Here is a 21,624-nt window from a genome sequence, read left to right as displayed (position 1 = left end):
CACCCAACACCCCCCCAAATGACACTGTCTCTCTCCCTCCCTCTCCAGTCTCCACAGTATTTTGGGTGCCTTTCACACCCCTAGGCCGAAACAGGGGGACTTACCCCTCAGGGGTAGGCATCTGCCAAGCCCTCAGCTCTGGGCGAGGAGGATAGAGGTGAGGAGGGCATCTGAGAGCACGACCTTCAGCAGCACCACCCGAACAGCCATGAGCAGAGCTGCCAAGGCATGGTCCGAGAACACTGCAATGGAAAGGCGGGGGTGACGCCTGCCACAGAAAACCCACTGCCCCCACATCCTCTCCAGGCCTGCCACAGGGCCAGGTTCAGGGGGATCTGGAAGCCTTACGTGTGCCAGAGTCACCTCATGTCACCCTCATGCTGTCCCTGAGGCAGGCTGGCTCTGACCCACCATCCCCATTCTTCCCACCAGGTGCCTTCACACTGGGAAAACCCATCCCAACCACCACACAGCTGCAGTCAAGCCCCTGCCAGGAGCCCAGCAGGGTTTTCTCCCTGGTAACTGACATTCCCACCACGGTAGGGCCAGAGACTCACCAGCTGTGCTACCAGGACACAGCTCTGCCACCTCCTCGTTGCCTGTGGGATGAAAGAGCAGCTGGGGAGGCACTGGCAGCCCAGCACCAGGTGTGCAGCAGGGCTGGCCACAAACCCCTTCCTGTGCCTGCCAGTCGAGGCAGTAACGTTGGCCCACAGGGCCTCACACCTGCTTCCAGAGACCCTGCCACCCCCCTCCTCAGGGGCCACCGGGGCATCCAACAGGTTGGGCAGCAGTGGGCAAGGCAGAAGGGGTGGCAGCAGGGTCATACCCGTGATGCGGATGGGGCTGGAGCTGTGGGACGGGGAGGTCCTGTTGGCCCCGACATGGCAGGCGAGTTCTCCCTCGGCCAGAAGGTCGTTGGAAAGGAGGGAGACAGAGCAGACGGTGCCACCATCCTCCTGAGAGGCCCCGTAGGCAAAGGACGGCAGGACGCTGCCATTCCCGCTGGAGATCCAGACAGAGTGGCCGGAGCTGGGGGCCAGGTCGCTCACCACACAGACCACCAGCCGCCGACGCTGCCCGGCCACCACCATGCTCAGTGGTGGGGCCAGGGTGGGCAGCGGCATGGCTGTCCTGCCAACTGGGGGAGACAGGCTTTTAGGGGCACTGCATCCCTCACACATCCCACCCAGCACGGCTGCCAGCACGGCGGTGCTCATTCTTCACACACAGGCTGGTTGGCATCAGGCCCGTCCGCCCCCGGGGCTGTCCTGGGGCTACTTGGAGGGTACTCACGGGGCAGCAGCGGGAGCAGAGCGGCAGCCAGCAGCACCCGGGGCACCTCCATGGCGGCTCCGGCACATGGGGCTGCCGAGGGCTCAGCCCCCAACCGCGGCACCAGCTGCGCCGCCCCTCGCCGGGGCTGCGGGGCCGGGGCTGGCTCCCCCCGCCGCAGTAGTACCGTCCCCGCCCCCCGCCGGTGGTACGGTCCGCCCCGCCCCGCCCCACCGCTCCTTCCCGACCCCGCCATGGAGCGGGTCCCGGTCCCGGCCCCGGCGCCGCCGCCCGCCGCCTCCTTGGCCGAGGTGCTGCAGATGGTGCGGAGCGGGCGGGAGCCACCGGGCGTGCGGCGCCCCCGCGCCTCGCCCACGGGGGACACCCCCACCGCCTCCCGCCTGCCGCCGCCCACCAAGCCCTGGGAGCGCCGCCCCGGCCCCGCCGGGCCCTGAGCACCCCCCGCGGCCCCAGCACGGCGCTGACGGCAGGTGATGTAGAAACGTACCGAAGAACTCTTGACCAGCTCTGCCTTGCGGCGGGGGGGTGGAGGGGAACGGAGGGCGCCTGGGACAGGGCTGGCTGGCAGTGGGGCAGCGGCTGCCGTGCACTTAGGGGAGCAGGATGAGCTCCCGCCCCATGGTGTCCACGCTGCACGTGGATTCCAGCGTGATTCAGGGTTGGAGCCAGGCTGGAAAGGCCTCTGCTTTCTTCTGCTTCAGCCAGAGACAAGCAAACCAGAAAAAAAAACACCCAACCCCAGCACTGTGTTGCTACACCAAGACAGATGCTGGGTTTGGCCACACCAAACACTCCCAGGACACGACTGACAGGGCAACCGTGGTTACTTGCAGTCAAGGCTGTGGCTTCATGCAGTAGAACTTTGTGCCTTCTTCTTCGTGGGTTAAGGCACATGTATGACAATAAAGCAAAACAAAACATGTCCAATCACTTTAACACATAGCCATCATTAAGGCATAGGTTTTTCAAGGATTTTTCTTCAAAAAACAAAATATATTTTTTTTTGTCATTTTCAGCATCCACATTTCATGCTGTTTTATGACCTCCACCTCTGCAGCTTCAGCCAGCACTCAAAGGACAAAGAATCCCACCACTCTCAACCCAGGAGCCTAGTGGGAGCAGCAGTATTGCTTGATTTCCATACACCACTTTTTGACAGCTAGTGAGCCTTTAGGAAATGCAGATTAACTTCAACAGAGCCATGTTTCCTCTCCACACAGCTTGGTGACCACCCCATCTCAATACAACTGTCTAATTAATCTTGCAAAAATTTGAAGAACCTGAGAACTGACTGACATAACACTTGAAACTCTCAGGGGCAAGGGCAGGATGACACGTGCCTCCTCCAAGCAGCAGCACTGCTGTGCTGAGGACAAAGCTACTCCACCTTGAGCTTTGTTTTTATGTTCATGGCTGCCAGCTCTGCCACAAAGTAACGGAAGACATGGGGCACAGGGACAACCTCAATCGTGTCCACCTCACTGCAGACTGAGCAGGAGTACCTCCTGCTGCTTGCCACAGAGGAGTGGGGCAGTTTCTCCAGTACAGGAGATGTCATGCTGCCACAGCTTGTGCACACGTAGGCAATGGAGCCATCGGAGCAGTTGAACAGGCGGTCTTGCAGCAGGAAAGATGTGCCATGAGCCAGCAGAGCATCCCGCTCCATCTCACCAAAGCGAATCCCACCTTCCACGTTCCTCCCTTTGACAGGCTGGTTGGTGACAGCATCTCGGGGCCCCGTTGTTCTCACCTGGAACTTGTCCGAGACCATGTGGCGCAGGCGCTGATAGTACACCACTCCCACAAAGATCTCTGCCTCCAGCTCCAGGCCGCTGATGCCGCTGTACATCTTTTCTGTCCCAAAGAAGTTATAACCCGCGCTCACTAAAGTCTCACCGAAGTATTTCAAAGCGGACTTCTTCTCTGTGAAGGTGAAGGGAGTGGCATCATAGGAGACACCATGCAGTGCTGCCGACTTCCCCGCCATGCTCTCAATCAACATTCCAATGGTCATACGGGAGGGAAAGCCATGAGGGTTGAAGAGGATGTCTGGAACCATCCCATTCTCTGTGAACGGCATATCCTCAACTGGCCAGAGCTGGCTCAGGATACCTTTCTGTCCGTGACGGCTGGCAAATTTGTCTCCAATAGTTGGATTTCGGGGAACCCTCACAGTGATGCAAGCTTTCTTGAATTTCCCAGTGCCACGGTCATTACTGCATAACCTGACATTGTCTACAATGCCAACTTCCTTATTCCTGTGTAGGCAGAAAAACAATCACAGCAAAGGTGTCAGGCACATCAATGATTTTTAGCTAGGAAAGGAAAATTAAGCAAAAAACCTTAACCACTTCATAGTTCTTATAAAATGCCTTGGGACAGCTGGGAAACACGACCTTTCTTCAAAGTACTATGCAGTGGCAAAGGTAATCAGACTGCGTAAGAATTAAGGCAAGAAAGCAATATAAGGGCATCTCACAAATGCCATTCAGCTACCACTTCCAGGTCAGCAGGTCACATGCCACCCATGATTTGAAATAAAGATCATTTAAACCTGGTTCATCTGTATCTGAGATACTTTGTATCTGAGAAACTGCATCCCAGCATCATTTCCTTTGTGTTAAGGCAAGTCCTTCTTCCTACCTCCAATAAATTGACACTATATTGATGGAATACCAAAATAAAGAACCGGGTTCAGTTCTTTAGCAGAGACAAAAGTTCAGATCAGAAAGGGAAGGCAAAGTGTGAGCTTTGCCAACAAGTGCCTTGTTCAGGGGTGTGTTTCTTCTCCAGATGAGCCCTCAACCTCCATATTCCATGTGCTGGGTGTCTGCTAATTGTTGTTACAGAGCTTTCAGCCCAAACTCTCCACTTATTTTGGAGATAATGGCTAAGGAATACATTTTGTCCCAAGACAAGGCTAATTTCTCCTGTGTCCTAATGAACACAGTGTTTGTGGAAGGCCTATACACAAGTTTAGCTCCTGTTTCAAAGCTATTATTTTGTTGTGTCCATATGCAACCAGCACAGGCCATCACAAAAAAAAAAAAAAAGACAGAGAGAAAACTGTGCTTCAAGTTTCCAAAACACAGTCCCATACTAGCCACTGTGAAGAAAATTAACTCTATTCCAGCTAAAACCAGCACAATAAGCCTCTTCCAAGCTTGTTCAAACTTTTGAAGTCAAAGGCTTTGTCCTCCCAGGCCCACACCTACGGTCTAGCAGCATAAGAGGCACTTAGGACAGTAAAGAGAACTCCCTCAAAAGGGGCAAATTGGGAGCAGGAGCCAAGACTGAAATCTGGGAGCCTCATCTCTCTGTAGAAAACTAAATAATTACCTCATCGGGATCGAGAATGAACAAAAGCTGAATGTTACAGAGGTAAAATGGCTCTCTGGATAAGGAATCTTAACTAAGGCCAGGCTAGCATGAGTGCTGGGGAGCTGGACCATGGGGCAGGAGAACCAGAAGACGAGGCTGAGCTTACAGACCTCCACATGATAATGTGCCGAGTCTCTTAGTCCTGCTCTACGAGTAGATTGACTAATTCTATGAGTCCACAGCAGACTCCCCAGTGCAGCCAGGGCAGCATCTGTTACAGAGCAATAAACAATGGCCTTCCCAGTAATTCCAGTTACTGTGTCACCCAAGTGCTTCTCAAACTAATTTGCCTTCACAATGTGAATAATTACACAGCACTATCCCCACTCTGTCAGTGCTGTAGAGGGACACATGGACAACCTGAAGTTGTATGGACAACTGGGAGTGCAGGATGCACTTAAATACATCAGGTTTTGTCAACGTTTTTGATTTCCTTTCCTGAAAGAATTAAAAGGATTTTAATGAAAGCCCCAGCATCCTCCTTTCTTTCAAATGAAGTTCAAAAATCTTATAAAATTTATCCCCAGAATATTCCAGGGGGAGGGAGGGGTATAGTTGACATATTTTAATATTCTGCAGAATCTGTAATGTTAATAAAAATGCTCTTTGTACCCCTAATCCTGTAACAACTTTCTTACAAGGTTTTCTGGCAAGCCTCTGGGATCAGGAACTTCGTTTCGTTGGGTTTTTTTTTGTTTGTTTGTTTGTTTGGTTTTTTTGTTTTGTTTTGTTTTTTTGTTTGGTTGGTTGGTTTTGGGTTTTTGTTTTGTTTTGTTTTGTTTGGTGTTTCTTTGCTTTTTTTTTTTAGACAGAACATCTTATGCAAATCAATCGACAAAAAGCTACAGAAAGCGACTGTGGCGTAGGCAGAGCAGCAATCCTTGGGAGACAGCAAAACACTTCTGCAAGTGCTTTCTTTTCACCCGCCTCAGATACTCCTCTTGGGATAAGTCAGCTCTGCAGCACAAATTGGCTTAGAGAACAGATGTGATGCATGAGTGGGAGTCGTCTACAGCATGAACCTCATGGTCTCTGTCAAGACACGGACACCAGGAGAAAAGGGAACACCTGGAGAAAAAGGGCCAACTGCTCTCACCACCTGGTGAGCAGAGCCAGGACAGACAAGCTGTACTTACGGATAGTACACTGTAAAGGTCTCCCCTGTGTTGAGGTTCATGAAGCTGTAGAATGGGTCTCCAGGCTGTAGAATAGACCCAACAAAAGGCAGTCCGTCAGCATCAAGCTTCTCCGTAAGGTTTGGATCACCAGGCTTGATGCCAAATACTAAATTATCGCCTGCCCTGCTGGCTTTAAGGGAAAGGTCAATGCTCTCCATCTTGATAACACTTCCAAAAGCAAATCCTCTCTGCCAGGAAGATTTATTCACAATCTAAAAAGAAGAAACAAAGGCTTGTTAAAGACTTGCTAGTAACTTCAAAAAAGAAAGCATTTACAAGGTAAGCATCAGATCATTATGGAACACTGCCTTCCTAAACAAAGCCTCCCAGAAAGTCACCGTTCCAAAAGGCTCAAGCCTCCTGTAACCCCAGTATTTTTCAATGCTGGAAGCTCACTGTCTTGCACAAAGGAGCTCTGCTCTACTCCCAGTACCTCCAGCATTACCTGCCGTAACAACACTTAACCAGTGCGCTCCTGAATCTGCCCAAAAAGTGTGAGGACTAGCAAAGGCAGAAAGCAGGGTCTTCTCAGCTAGGTACCATCCTTCTTCCCAGTCCCCCACATCAAATTCTTTCAGATAACAGCAGGATTTCTCCTTTTGGTAGCTTACCATTGCATCTTCCATGTCATAGCCGCTGTAGGAGATGACAGCTACGACTGAATTGGTGCCGACTGGGTAGCTGTCCATACCATAATAGTCATACATGCTGGGCCGCACCAGAGGGCTCTGGGGGGTGTGAAGGTGGTACAGCTTGTTATCTGAGCGATCCTTGTAGTTATAAACTGGAAACCCCATGGTTTGCTTTCCTAGAAGGAAGGTAGGAAAGGAGGAAAGGAGGAGGAAAGAAACTTGTATTTATTCAGGATCAATTCATAATTAATGTACATTTCATCCTCCATGTATCTTGTTAAGAAAAAAGGTGGAAATACTTAAACTTTAGAGGGATTATCAATCTTAAACCCCTTGGAATTTAGTAACTGCCCTAAGCCCAGCTATAAATTTTCTATGAACCACAATACTCAATTCCTTTCATAGCATTTTATAAGGACTATTTTTAATTTTGTTTTATTTTCTGCAATTTCAAAATCCCCACTATGGTTGGTGTGGTGGCTTTGGTTTTGCTTAGTTGGGGATATTTTTTTGTTTGTGGTTTGGTTTGCTTTTTTGAGAGGTGTGTCTGTGTCTTCTCCCCAGGGTTTCCCATAGTGAGGCACATGTTAAATATTTCCAGGCCAAAAAGCATTTGCTCCTGCAGTATAAATATAATGGCGAGGAAAGAGTTTTAAACATAGTCACATTGGTACTTTCAGGAAAGTATGAGAAACTGGTTGTGTTTTAAGGACATCTTTCTAATATTAGCGTTAGAAATTCAATATACTAGAGGTGTTAATGAGGTAAATGAGACCTGCTCTCCTCAAGCCCCTACCCACACACTTTCTCTTAGCCTTTTTTTCAATAAGCTTCTCGCAAATCAGCTGACTGAAACCCCACTACATATCCTACCCCAGCTTCTTTCAGACAACCAAATAAATCCATTTAAATCTTTGTCAAGTAGTTTTCAGAAAACCCTCACTCTGTTGCCACAGTGCTGTATTACTCCCTTGCAACAGATGCCCAGCAAATGTCCTCTCAACAGCTGCGGTGTTGCGACAGCCGTCACTCTGAGAGAAGGTGACAAGGAAACCTCACCCTAAGTACTGCAGAGCACCTACTGCAGACACCAGTCAGAAGCAGGTTATCCATCAGCTGTGGGGACAGGAAGACTGTTGGCAGCACAGCTGTCAGACACTAACATCACCAAACAGCTGCTGCAGTGCTCTTCGCTTCTCCATATGATCAACAACAACAAAGAAAACGTTTAAGAAAAATAGTCTAAGAATAAACTAAACTAATTGTTTAAGAAAAACTACACAAAACTTACTAAAGGCTTAAGGACGGCAACATGAGTGCAACAACTTAGGACTACCCACTGGAAGGCAGCTAAGATGACTAACTTGACTTCATTTGCTTTGCTATGAAAAAATGGCTGTTCATCAACCTTAATGCTGAAACAATGTCTGGGAAGAGCTGTTATTTGGGTATGTGGGAAGACACACTGGAATAGACATGTGAGAGGGTTTTTTTCTACCCTCTTCCTTGCCCAGAGACTTGTGGCACTGAGTACTATAGCACTTACCCATCTGGCACTGGTACATGTTTCGTGGACTTTGGTTGTGGTCGGAGAAGGGAATGAGGTTGGCCACCACGCTCAAAATGCTGTGAGGGAAGAGTTCCTGGTGAGTGGTCACTCCGGGCACCACCTCTGACTCCAGCGAGGCCACGTTCATGAAGATCTGCAAGCATTGAATTGGACAATGGTTGTTCACTTCCTTCTTTTAAAGGGAAGGAAGCAAAACAAAGCTGTCTCCAATGGCTTTTTATCCATTTAATTTTTAGATGTGGTTGTTGTTTGCACCTTAGTGTATTAGCAGGCAAGAAAAATCAGACAGCTATTAAACTACCAATCACCAATCACAGACTAGATGCAAGGAAAGAAAGACTGGAAATACAGAACTGCAGTAACTTGCCCTCCTTTCTGTCTCCCATATTAAATGTTCCAAATTGGCAAGCTTCCTAGCAATCTCCTGTGTGGCTGCCCATGAGCAATTTGGAGAACACGATGTAACACAAGGTGACACAGTACACACAAGACAGCAATCCTTCACCTCTAAGGCTTCGCAAAATTAATACCGACAGCAAATGTCAAGATCTCAAAAAGATCTCTACAGTCCATCCAAGACATTTACCAGAAACCAATTAGCAGAAGGTGACAAAAACCCTTTTGCCACCTATTCTAGCCCTTCAACACAAGCTCCCTATGCCCCATCCTCGGCTCCTTTTGCAAATATTTTCCAAACCCATTTTTGATGCCAGAAAGCTCTGTAACACGGAAATATGCAAACCTGACCTGTTCTAGAGTACCAATCCATTCATTCTTTCCATAGAACAGGTTTCTGACAGGCCGCACCATCCGGCAAGGGGTAGTAAAAATGAACAATCCAGGATACAGACTGGGTTTTCCTGTCATTGGGATAAGGACCACTTCTGCCCGTCCAGGAAATCTTTTCTCTTGTGTTATCTGAGCAAAGAAATACCAATTTGGAAACACAAACCAGCACTGGTTTAGTTAAACTGCATCCAGCACATTACACTATGAAAAATGTCAATCACAGGTGCAGCCACTAATAAAATACAAGAAAAGACCTTAAAAATACTTTTAGAAAAATCTCCACTAAGAAAAGGACAGAATATGTCTATCTTTTTTTTCCAAGAAAAAATAGTTTGTTTTAAAAATTATGACTTTATAAACCAAGAGATGAAACATATGGATATAGAAAAGCAAAACAGAAAGGCCCACCCCAATACCAATATACAGCCAAAGATAACTTGTTGTGTCAGATTAAAAAAGATAAACAAATACACGGAAGACTAAAAAGTTCCAAACATATCTATTTTTGACCACTGCATATTGAGGATGTTTAGCTAAGAAACATTTAAAGCAAGAACAACCTTGAAACGGCGTAGGGTTTCTGCAATCTCAGGTGCCAGCTCCCCCTCTACCCAGCCCACCACAGAGCCATCCAACACAACTCTGTAGCACTCTGCATAAGGCTTGCTTGGAGTTGCATCAATGGGGGTGACACCTGTGAGAAGGGGAGGTTGACAGAAGGAACAGCCAAAAGAGCAAACAAAACACAGAAGTTATTTCAGCACAAAGTCTCAATCTGCGCCAAAAAGCTTTCTGAGACATCAAAAAATTCAGGACAAAGCTGTAGAGTATTTATTGGAAAATACAAAACATTCACAACTAAGAATGCCATTCTCCTTCCCATTTTTCTGATTGAAATAAGGATTCCCATTATCATGGCAATCACAAGTGTGCTGCAGTTCAATTCAAGTCACCAGGAGCATTACTCCTGCTTAGTCCAGTTTCTTAGACCTTGTACTGTGCAATTCCTTGCGCTTCAATGAAGATCTTCACTGTACAGCACACAGCTAAGAGACATTTATGTTGAACTTTACACTCTCCAAAAGGCTGACAGGCCTACCACTAAGCAAAAGTGGTAGTGGTAAGTACAGGTTCAACTTGATTTCACCTTCTTAACTGTGTGCTGTGATGCTACGTGGAGAACCTTTCCCAGATACATGTTTTCAGGGCAGTGAGGTAAAAAGGAAGACTACTTAATTAAATGATCAAGCCAGTAAAACATACCTAGGGAACATAACAAAGGTGGAATGTCTGTCACGGGCACCATCTCTGTCACTATTTCACACACAGTTGTCATGTGATTCATCAGACCACAGGGTTCTCCATCTGGGGTGTCCACAGGGCACAGGAACCCCCAGGATTCGGGCAGCAGCTTGCGCACAGTTGTAGTTCTCATCTGGGAAAACGCTGCCCCTCTGTGTATGCAGCGGAAGTGGGAAAGGTAGCGGATGAAATTCAGCTTGTCCCCCACCACACAGAGACCACTGTCCTGTAACATGCCCAGGCCTTGGGAACAAAGTTGAGATATTTGTCAGGACGTCATCCAGCTTTAACAAATGCAGTATGATACTACAAGGCAGTTTTTTATTTTTCACTGACAAGCCCTAAAGATGTTCACTGTGGATCCTAACAAGAGAGGCACATGTACACACGCAACTAAGTGACCCACAAGAGACCTAGAGACTTTAAATTCCAAGCTATTGCTTAAAATCCAGTTCCTTTCACAAACATATGAAAGTAATTCCCAGTGAAGCGACCAGGAATTTGCAGCTGGTACATTTTACCAAAATTCTGCAGCCTTTTAATCTAATTTCATTTTCTAGTGGCACTCCATTACAACAGTACAACCTTGTCATACTAGACACTTCAGGGAAGCATCAGATAAATTTGAAATATACTAATGAAGCAGTTTCTTTCCACTTAAGCTCACATGATTCAGGACACAGTTCTGGTTAACAAATGCCCCTTCTTTGTCTTACATTGCACCTTCTAAGTTAGAAGAAATAACCTTTGGGGAAACAAATCAAAATACAGTTGCTGTATTAGACAATGCTAAATTTTGTTTCAACTATTTATGTGGATAGAGTCTTTGCTTTAATAACTAACCTGTTTTTATACCATACACAATGCCTATGCCTGAGGAGAAATCCTGCTTTTTCCTCAACTGTATCTTTCCTCAAACCCCTTCCACTAATTCGGTTACAGTGTACAATGTCTGCCTACAAGCAGTTAAGAGCTCAGTTTTATGCTGTTCCTCATTCTGTCAATACAGGAAAAAATAAAAAAGGCTTCCTAAGCCTGCAGATTTACCGGTTTTAGATCGTAGATTGCCAGTTGCAAGAAGATATTCAAATGGCTTGGTGAAGTCTGGTGCCAGGCTGAATGCCTTCACCAAGCTGTCTGTGTTTAGGCTGATATCTGCTTTTTCCGTTCTTTTCTCCAAAACAAACTTAACAGACTGCAACCAGGTTTCAAGCCTCTCCTAGAGTTTAAAGGGAGAGATTTAAATTTAAAACAGGAAAATAAAGGCTCATATTAGAACTTCATCCTCAGCTGCACATGCTACAGAAGTCCTCTGAAATCAGCCAGAATGGACAACTTTTAAGGAACTGACAGTTTTCCAGCCTTATTTCCCACACTGACTTCATTCTATCAAAACGCTGATGGTACTATGTCAACACAGAACTGCAAGGAAGACACCCACCCAACAGCTTAGTAATCACTTCCATCCAGACTGGTGATGAGTCTGGCAAATGCAGTACAATAACAGAATTCCATAAAGCACAAACAAAATCTGAAAAAGAAACTGTACGTATAATCTTACCACAAGAACAACTCTGCTAAATACAGTGACAAAGCAAAAAAATGTTTAGATACACAAACTCGAAAGTCATGGGAATACAATATTTAAATGTTGCTGAGACAATCAGAGATAGTGGACTGGATTTCCATTTTATCTGTAATTTAATCACTATTGTGATTGTAGATAGCAAAGAAATTGGGAAAAATACATGAGACATCCATCAATGCTTTGAATTCTTGGTGAAAAGCCACTGTATACACTGTACATGGTATGACTACTTAGGATCTTTGAATTCAAAAAAGGGGCTGTTAACTCACTCTCCTGCTGATCTGACAGGGCTAGGCAGGAAAGCAACTTTTTCTAGTTCCTGGTGGTTGTTCCATATAGCACTAAAATGCTTCCCCAAACTCACTTTCAATCCACTCAAGTAGTAGAGAGGTTTTTAAGTCTTTCAACAAAACAATGCTAAAGAAAATTTGGGCTAAAGGGGAGAAGAAAGACTAAAGTACAGATATCTAATAACTCAAGGAAGTATCTTTAGCTGGGGATGAGAACTGCTATTCCACAATGAGCTTCATGGGATAATCAAGCTTCTGAACAGGACTGATTTCCTCACTGCATCCTAAAATGAAGCATCCCTAGAAATACTCTGAATTCATATTGAATTGGAATAAGTATGTATAGTAATTGTATAGTAATAAGTTAATTGTGTAAGTCAGAAGCATGCTATCAACTTTCTGATCCATAAAAGAATTTAAAGATGTGAGAGTAATGATAACATCACAAATCATCACTTTTGAAAGGTGAGGGAGGCTGGGGCTGGTTATTTTCTTGCACATTTGCCATGTGAAAAAGCAGCAATGCTACAAGGCAGATCGTAACCACTCCCATATCAACCGATATAACATAAGAATGCTGTTTCAACACACTCTTCAAACACCAGAAGGATTGGTATTCCTCCTTCCTCAGACTCCCCACCCTGAATGGGGCTTTAATTTGCTCTGGTATGCTATGAAGCTCTTTATTCCAGGTTTTGTATAGGCTTTTCTTCAGCATATTTAGTACCCCATATTGAGAGAGCCAAGCCTTCCTCAACTATGCTGCCTGATAACATTACATCCAGAACTGTCTCATCCTTCACAGCATATCCAGGCTCCCTGCTCTTCAGTCTGGCTCCTGCACTTCTCCTGACCCCATGGTCACTGCGGGGTCTGGACTGGATGGCCGCTACATTTACAGGCTTAAATCCTTTAAGATCTTACCTTTAAGAACATAAGGAAAAGCTGTCCTGGGGTAAGAACCTCTTGATTCATGATACTATCTGGATTATCCTCCATGCATTCCCCTTTGGCAAAAGCATACAGCTTCCGGGTCATCATACAGAGCAGGTAGAACTTTTCAGTTCTATTTGTCAGGTGAATGCAGATACACTTGCTGAAGGAAGAGAAAGAAGGAGGACAACTAACATCATCTCTTCATGCTAGCTGTTCTTCAAGTTTCTTCTAAATAATCATAAACCAATTTTTTTGGATAAAAAGCCTAACAAGGCACAAGCTTCTGCAGTTGCTCTTTGTGAAATGAAAATTACAATAAGTAATAATAAAAATAATAATAGCAACCCAGAAACTGAGCTGAAAAATTATCAACTTGTCATTTTAAGGGTCTAGTTTTGTCAAGGATACACCTTAAAAGAAGCTGAACCTTGTGCAAGATTGATTTTACAAGCTCTCATGTTAGATATCGTTATAAGCATATAGTTTATTTAAACAGCTATTTGATTTGGGGCCAGCCAACAAACGAGGTTTGTGTTATTTTACAGTAGCTATGACACTGATCATACACACACACACACATCCACATACATGCACCCCACCCCAAACCTGAGGTGGAAACTAGTAGTAAACCACAAAATATTTCTGTTAACACTACCAGTGTCCTGCCACAGAAAGGCCAAATCTCCACTGCTATCAACCTGCACGTGGAAAACTGCGGGCTGAGCAACACTCTAGCACAAACAAAAAGGAAAGCCACACCTAATTCCCACCTAGAGCAGGTCAAATGCTTTCCAAGACACTTAAGGTCACTTGCTCTCCAAGACACAAGTGCAACAGCCTTCCATCAGCACTCATAAGATTTTTTTTTTGGCTTTTCACTTCTGACTGATATTGCCCTTGACCAAAGCCTTCACTTCACAACTTCACTGCAAAGCATGACAAAACTCGGAAAGCAGGTTCTGTCCAGGTAAGTTACTGTTCTGTCTTATTACACATAGGGTACAACCCAATTCAAGGTTTCACTGTTCTTCCTCTTCCATCTCCTCAGCTGAGGCAAATAAGGTGTACAGACCATATCAGAGAAAAAAAAAAAACAACTCACAGGAAAAACCAAAACACAAACAAATCACCCAATAGAATATTCACCTATTTACAAGTACTCAAGGACTTGGGCATCCCAAACGATCCTTTTCATGTGCTAAAAAGACTCTCAAAGAGCAAGCACCTACTTTACCAGAAAAATATTTAGTTGAACACCTGTCACAGTGACAGTCTAAAAGGCAATTTTTCCATTGCTTTCTAACTTATTTCATGGAAGAAGCAAGATTTTAAAGCATCTATTTTATTCCATTTTAAAAGATAAAAATTATTCATAGCTGACAGCAATTGTGTGAAACTGATAACAATCTGCAGTATTTCTGTTCAACATATGGAACCTCAAGCAGTCACAGACCTAGCTTTAACCTTCTCTTCCTCAATATTTATGTTTTTCATCACTTACATCTAAATAACAACTGATACCCTCTCCTGAAACCATTTTGGGAATACCTGTGTTGATCCATTAAAATACACAATTCTGAACACCACAAATACAGATCATCATAATATCCTGGAATCCCATCAAAAACTGGCCACTGGTTATTGTTTTATAAACACATGTGAAAAATCAAAATAAAGGGTGATGTAACTCTTACATCTCCCTATAAATTCAATACAGTAACACTGCATCACACACTCCTACACACATACATAGATACCTCAAAATGAAATCTGCAGCCTGTTCATTACTGTACCACTCAGGAAGGCTGAGTTTTATTCTGAAGCTCTTTCCCAGGTATTCGAGGACATTTTGCTGTGTCAAACAGCCCGCATCCACCACCGCCCTCATCATCTCAGTAACGCAGTTCACAAAAAAGGTGTCATCTTCCTTTCCTTTGAGCAGCTCTTCAAAAATCTGGTAGTCTGGAAAATTAACTAATGCCTGAAAGAAGTGTATCAGATCAGAAAAATAAGGTCACAGCATCTGTCTTATAAAATACAGCTGAAGAACTAAGGCACCCCATAATTTAGGGTTTCAGTCCTCTGGAAATGCCCTTCCACAATGCAAACTGAAAAATGCTGTGGAGTTGAGGTGCTTAGACAGTAATGCAGGGGATATTCATACCCTGATAATGATCACAAGTACTCCCAATACAAGGAGTGGTTTTTTAAGGAAAAAAAAATAAAACCTCCAAACTTGCACACTCTAAATTAAAGGTCTTCTTTTGTTTAGGTAATATCTTCACAGAACAAGCTAACTTAGAAACATGAATTTAACTCACCTTTGCCTAAAGCCACTATTTATTCTCATGCGAACCAAAGGGCAATTCAGCCTTTTGATGAAGGCTGTTGGAACGAATCCACTTTATTTTCAGCACTTCATTCACATACTAAATCTCATATTTAAATCCAACGTTCTTGTTTTTATAATGTTTTCCTACTTGTTTTTATACATTAGGGTTAAGCAAATAAGCTGTTTCACCAATGACTTCTGTATTTACTGACAAATGTGCCTCATCTTTAAGTAAACAATTCGTAGGTAGGGTTCAAAAAGTTCAGGAAAAATTGAAGGCCACATGAAAAAGACACTAAGGCAAATTTCTTTATAAAAGAGGACAATTTAAGCTCAATTCTGCTGCTTGGTTATCATGATATACACAATCTGGAAGAAGCCAAAGCACATGCTGCCTCTTGCCTAACAGAGAGCACTGGGATGATTATACAGCAAGAAGAAACCAGAATTACAGCCGGAACAGAAGCGCAGTGGAGCCGCTTTTGTTGAAATGAAGACAAAATTTGCTGAAAGAAAGTTGAAAGAAGATACGAATTCAGTGATGCCATTTTACATGATGCTTCCATCATGTAGTGTCACAGGCCTCTTGATTTGCTCTAAGGCTTTGCTGCTGTAGGCAAAATACACAGCTGCAGTTACTAGAGAAAACATGCTTTTAGGGAAGAATTTTAGAAGTCTTGGCTCAAGGAAAACTGCCTGCTATTGAAACAACAGTTTACATCTATCAAAGGTACTCAAATAGATCCTTCTAGATCTTCACTGCTTTCAGTTCCAATCAGAAACAGCATTTTATTTTTCTTAAAAAAGGAAGCCAGTTCACCGGTTTACTTTTACATGGGACAATCTGACTTTAATGTTGTTCACTCACTGAACATTCAGCTGCCATTCTATTCTAAGAAGATTCCTGAGATCTGTCACAGCAAGTGGCAAACTTTCCACAAGCTCTCCATCCAGATCATTTATTAGCAAAAAACCATGAAACCCTTGTGTGACTCTCCCCTCCTCTCTTGCCCCTGCAGACACTTCCTCTGCTGCAGATGAGTGTTACAATACAGACATAGACTCAGTTTGGACTACTGTTTTCCAATCAGAATACGAAGGAGGACTGAAAATACTTAAAATGGAATTAGCTTCTTCTCATTAGTTAAAATACAAATACTTTGCAGAACTTCTGTATTTATTCAATATAAAAAGCTCAAGCATTCACTGCTTACCTTCAGAGCAAATCCCAAGGGGAGGAAGAACAACTCTTTCTGAAAAATGAAATTCACCATGACACAGCCATTTTCCAAGTAGTGAAGGTTCATATTTATTGCAGTGTGCTCATCCTTAACACAGTGCATCACTACTCCTGCAAAAATAACAAGAGTGAGTGTCTGAGCAGGTGTGAGACAATTCATGGGAGAAACGTTGGTACTTGGTGGCTGAGACAAGGTAGATCTACACAAGGTAGATCACTCACTTCAGCATCAGTGGGCCATTTAAAATAAACACACCAGCTCAATTCAGTTCTCAGCAGAGCAGGGCGATGTTTCAGAACAGCCAGCACACTTGCTAAGAGGCTTGGAAGATGCATGAAGTTTTTAAAAAAAGAAAGACCCAAGCCTCAACTATTCTGTCTGTAACCTTTGGTTATAAGATAGAGCAACACACAAGTACTCTTCCTTATTGCACTCTGAGTCAAGTTTTCACATCTCTGTGTTTGGGTGGCAATGCTGATGCAGTGTTCCCTGGTCCTGTCCCATGCCATTCACTACAGTACAAAGAAAAATAAAACAAAAAGGACCATTTAATCTAGCACTGCCTTGAAATAAACTAGTGTGGAACTACAGTGTATATTCAAGCACCACGGTCCAGTCAAATCAGCAGATGGTAACACCAGAGTCTAAAATCATATTTAAAATTTTCTGGCTTAATTCTGTTTTAAACTGGTTTTGCTGAGTATACATACCAAAGGTAGGGGACAGCCAAGAACCTAGTTACTCTGCTTCATGTAGATTAAATGTGCCACCCCAAAGTATGGATAAACAAAATCAATGAAACAAGTTCAGTGGTTTACACTGACTTGTACTGAAGATAGGGTTTTAGCTGCACCCTCCATGAAACAAAAGGTGACACACACTGCAAGCCCCGGAATATAATCTCCTCACTCTGCATGGGCAGCTTAAACAGCTCCCACAGGGCAAGCACCTGCCTCATGCTTGTACTGTTTGCCCTTTATTTTTATGTGTAGTAAAAAATATAAACACTATACAAGAGCTACAACAAAACAAACTACCAAAATTCAGCTACAGATGGTCAATCCTGTTTGTCCTCAAGTAGTTATTACCCGGATGCTGCAGGGAACTGTTCAGCTTACCATACTCTGTGAAACCAGGGCCTCTGTTTTTCCATTTGTGTCTTGTCATTGCAAGAGGGAAATTTCGCCTGGTCATAATCAGCATTCTAATAACTTTTTCTAAGCCATTAATTATAAAGTAGCCTCCCATTTCCTGGCAGGAGAAAAAAAATATTTTAATGTCCTTAGAAACTCAGAACTGGCACTTTAAGTAAAAGAAAAAAATGCCTGTATTATACAGTAAAAACAAACACTTCACGTTTTAATTAGGAAACACATAGCAAGACATGTATCAGCACTGCTTTTGGAAAGGCTGCACTCCTTACTAGTGACTTATGCAGTCTAAATGTAGCACAGAGTGTAAGGAAAGGGATGCATGTTCCACAATTTAGAGGAAGAAAAACATCCCCAAAACCTTTGTGGTCAAATGAACATATTTGAAGAGATAACATTAACTTTTTAAAATAAATGTTCTGAAGTTCTCATTTTGAGTTTATAAACCAGAGGGATTTTCAGAGCGAAACATCTCTATCTGGTCACCTACAGGCTAATTTTTCTGATTTTTTTTTTTTTTTGTAGTTTGATCACTCATTTCTTGAGTGCGAAATGGAGCACTAAATAGCAGCAATTACAGACAGCTGACATGCTACTGGGGAGATGAGGAAAAAGCTGCAAAAGACAACTGGGAATGAAAATGTCTTTCAATGCCTGCTCTCCAAATCTTCGTCTCCACAGAGGCCTTCTCACAGCACCCTCAGTTGCTGGGTAGCAGCTGAGAGGTATCGGCACTGCACAGATCCCTGTATTCAACAACAGCCACGACTGCAAATTTTTCAAGCTGCTTCATGGAACCACCATAATCAAGGTTCATACAGAGAAAACAGCACGTCAAACTTGAAACAAAATATAAATGCTCAAGCCCTGTAAAGAGAAGCTGGCCTGACAGACTGCTCAGATGAAATACAGATTTTCCTGATCCACAAAATCCTCGTTACCTCTTCCTCCTCATGGTGCTGCATGAGCTCTTGTGGAGAAAGACTATAGAGGTTGCACAATTTGGACTTCACCATGATAGGAATATACCCTAAGGGCTGTTTGATAGTCCCTTGTGGCATGCCATTTACTGACCAGCTGATGTCAGCCTGAAACGATACAACATGAACAGTAAGCAAATTAAGTTGCCCTTTTAATATTTTCTGCTATATTAATTGTATATTTCATATAACCATAGGTTTCAACCACAGTTTAACAGACTTCTATCACCGTAAAATGGTAGTAATAATAAAAAGCAGAACTAGTAGATACATGCATAAAGATTATACTCTGGAAAACAGTCAACATGGGTTTACAGAAGAAAATCATACAAGTCTAGAGCTAGGTAAAGAAGCTGCTAGGTGAGTGAACAAGGTTGGTATTATCTACTTTGCCTTTCAGATCCTTCAACACAGCAGCCTAAGTAAAAAAAGGCAGCCATGGGATAGGAAAGGAAACCTCAGAAGTTAACAGTTAAAAGAAGAAAACAGCAAGTGCTCAGTAAAGCACATCTGCACTACAACCTGCAGAGACCTTTCCTAAGACTTCCTCACACAGCATGCTCAAGAGTGATCTGAAAAGTGAGAAAGAAAAGCATGTGGGAAAGAAAATTTACTAACAAGATCTGGCAGTGGGTCAGCAGAAGAACTGTGGGAGCAAACAATCCTAACTTTATATGCAAAATGACAGGCTTTAAAAGAGCTACTGTCATGCAGGAAAGAAACACTGGTACTGCAATACAAGAACATTGGTTCAACACCTGACAACAGCTAAAGAGAGTAAATTGAGTCTTAGAAATTACTAGGAAAGGGAAATGAAATGTTACTGTGCCTCTTTAAATCCGCGGTGCAGCCTTACATACAGACTGCTGCACAGTTCCATTCTATATCTTAAACAATGACTACAGGTATAAAGTGGCTCCCGTATGAGCAGCTGCTCAGCAGACTATGGCTCACTTCTCACCTTGGGGAGGTGAGACCTGCAGGATGAAACTCAGGAGAGGGATACGGTGCTTAAAGCAGCACAGTGGAAACAGGGAATGATTACTCACTGCTTGCTGCTGTGTATAGGCAGAGAGTGGGAGAGACCAACCTGTCCCAGCACACGGCAATGCCTTTTCATACAAGGCACAGCAAACTGTTCTGCCCAACTGCTCCAAACATTCCAAAAATGATTAAACAGATAGACAATGGAAACAAAAGTCATGGGAAATAATTCAGGGGTGAAAGATAAAAGCATCTCTAGCTCAGGAAAATCTAAGATCCACTGGGAATACAGCTGTGAACAACCTGCAACTGCCCCATTTTCATGTTCAGGGGCAGTTAAGAGTGGCTTTTAGCATGTAAGGTGTAAGGTTCTGGACAAATTAAAAACCTAAAAAGCTAAGATTCCAAACAAGCATTCCCTTGTACCAGGTGCTTCATGTAAGCAACCAGCTCAGACACAATTACACAATTTTAACAGAAAACAGCAATGTGAAATCTTTTCATAGTGCAAAGGAAAATATCTGCTGGGCATGATTCCTCTCTAGGCAAATTTCAAAGCAATTCAGAAAAACGATGAACATGTGAACAAGAAGATTTATAGGTCTGGACTTCTGTATGGGAGCAACGCTGCTTTTGAAACCAGGATTCCTGCAGAAACAAGATTTGGATGATCAGCCTGGGATCACACGGGTCTCCATCCAAGGTCTTCCGAACTGACAGGCTGCTAGTAAGGTAAATGTGACAACAGCGTGGAGAACTTGGCTAGGGTGACATGGGCTAAAGGCAGCGGGGCCAGGACCGCGACAAGCTTGGCGTGTGCGGAAGTTTGTATGGTGAGCCCGTACATCAACACGCCCACGTATCATCAACACCCTAGACCCCACGCGGGGCAGCGCTCTCTGAAACGCTCTCAGCGCTCTCCCCGTGGGACCTGCGAACCGGGAAGGGCCCTTTAACTACAGCACAAGGCTCAACCGGCTCCGCCCTCGGGGGCGTGAGGCCGCCCCGCCGGACGGGGACACGCGTGCTCGGGGCTCAGCCGGCTCCGCTCCCTGCCTGTGCCGGACGTGCGGGCGGGACCGGGACACGCGTGTGCAGGGCGGGGCTGGGACCGGGACACGCCCCGCCGGACGGGGACACGCGTGTGCGGAGCGAGCGGGCGGCGGGACGCGGGCACTTACGGTGATCCTGCCGCGGTAGGTGCTGCGGAGCCCGCGGCACTCGGCGGGGTACACCCTCCTCTCCTGGCAGACCGTCCCGGCCGGCACGGCGGGGGGGGAGACGGACACGCCGACCAGCGCCAGCAACACCCGGCTGTCCTTCAGCGCGAACTCCACCGGGGGCACATCCTGCAACGGCACCGGGTCAGCGCGGCGGGGGCAGGGCAGGGCACGGACCACCCGCCCCCCGCCGCCCCACGAACCTGCACGGCGCGGTACACGCCCTCGCTGACGGCGTAGTTGAAGGACTCGATGTGGGCGGTGGTGAGGTCGCGCCGGGCCCTACCGCGCCCCGGCGGCCGCAGCCGGTGCGGGTCCCGCGCGGGTCCCGCCATTGCCACCTCAGGGAACCACCCAGGCAGCGGCGCGTGCCAGACCCCGCCGCCAGCTCGGGCCGCCGCGTGCGAGGATCGCACCGCCCCCTGCGCGGAGTGCGCGTGCGCACAGGCGCGCGGGCCCCGCCCCGCTCGCGCAGCTTCTCGGCGGCGCCAGGCTGATCCAGGGCCGCTGCCGGGCGGACACGCCTGTGCCTGACCCCCGCCCTCAGCCGTGTTTCCAGGAGCTGCGTTCCTCCCAACAGGCGCTCCCAGCACCCGCTCGCCAGCCATCTGCATTCCCCCCCGCCGCCCAGCCACGCGCACCCCCGGGGTGGAAAGCCCTGACACCCCGTCACCCCCGTCGCTCTCTGCCCCCTCCGCACACCTGGAGACCCAAACAGCATCCCCCGCCCACCCCCCAGCTCCCACAGGTGCTG

At 45.5% G+C, this 21,624-nt stretch overlaps 2 protein-coding genes across 3 annotated transcripts; both read right to left on the bottom strand.

Annotated features, from left to right (window-relative positions):
* Positions 1-248: 248 nt before the first annotated feature.
* On the bottom strand, positions 249-2,242 carry PTCRA (pre T cell antigen receptor alpha). 2 transcript variants are annotated; one of them, XM_039381527.1, is made up of 2 exons: positions 1,784-2,242; positions 249-1,005 (listed from the first exon to the last, which is right to left on the bottom strand). In XM_039381527.1, exons 1-2 carry the CDS (start codon positions 2,215-2,217, stop codon positions 480-482), a joined length of 960 nt encoding a protein of 319 aa, XP_039237461.1. In that variant the 5' UTR covers positions 2,218-2,242; the 3' UTR covers positions 249-479. The 2 variants fall into 2 exon arrangements, with proteins under 2 accessions (XP_039237461.1, XP_027565631.2); XM_027709830.2 differs by lacking the exon at positions 1,784-2,242 and adding an exon at positions 1,297-1,409 and having other exon boundaries at positions 249-1,141.
* On the bottom strand, positions 2,214-21,237 carry POLR1B (RNA polymerase I subunit B). Its single transcript, XM_027709825.2, has 15 exons — positions 21,074-21,237; positions 20,832-20,999; positions 18,628-18,774; positions 17,654-17,786; positions 16,509-16,645; positions 14,720-14,943; positions 12,951-13,122; positions 11,196-11,367; positions 10,110-10,391; positions 9,407-9,540; positions 8,805-8,975; positions 8,034-8,190; positions 6,467-6,663; positions 5,814-6,067; positions 2,214-3,554 (listed from the first exon to the last, which is right to left on the bottom strand). Exons 1-15 carry the CDS (start codon positions 21,203-21,205, stop codon positions 2,675-2,677), a joined length of 3,360 nt encoding a protein of 1,119 aa, XP_027565626.1. The 5' UTR covers positions 21,206-21,237; the 3' UTR covers positions 2,214-2,674.
* Positions 21,238-21,624: the final 387 nt, after the last annotated feature.

Source organism: Pipra filicauda, unplaced genomic scaffold (genome assembly GCF_003945595.2).
Source record: "Pipra filicauda isolate LSUMZ 115617 unplaced genomic scaffold, ASM394559v2 scaffold109_size3271384_pilon, whole genome shotgun sequence".
In the NCBI taxonomy this organism is placed as follows: Eukaryota; Metazoa; Chordata; class Aves; order Passeriformes; family Pipridae; genus Pipra; species Pipra filicauda.
Note: the sequence above shows the minus strand (reverse complement) of the source record. Positions and strands in the feature narration are given on the sequence as shown.

Excerpts from the sequence above, each read along its gene's own strand:
- PTCRA (XM_039381527.1), bottom strand. The coding sequence starts at position 2,217 with ATGTTTTGTTTTGCTTTATTGTCATACATGTGCCTTAACCCACGAAGA. Across the intron at positions 1,006-1,783 it reads AGCTGGTCAAGAGTTCTTCG|CGGGAATGGCAGCGTCCTGC; the intron begins GTACGTTTCTAC and ends CTGGATCTCCAG.
- POLR1B (XM_027709825.2), bottom strand. The coding sequence starts at position 21,205 with ATGGCGGGACCCGCGCGGGACCCGCACCGGCTGCGGCCGCCGGGGCGC. Across the intron at positions 17,787-18,627 it reads AGCACCATGAGGAGGAAGAG|GAAATGGGAGGCTACTTTAT; the intron begins GTAACGAGGATT and ends TTCTCCTGCCAG. Across the intron at positions 3,555-5,813 it reads ACCTTTACAGTGTACTATCC|GAATAAGGAAGTTGGCATTG; the intron begins GTAAGTACAGCT and ends CTGCCTACACAG.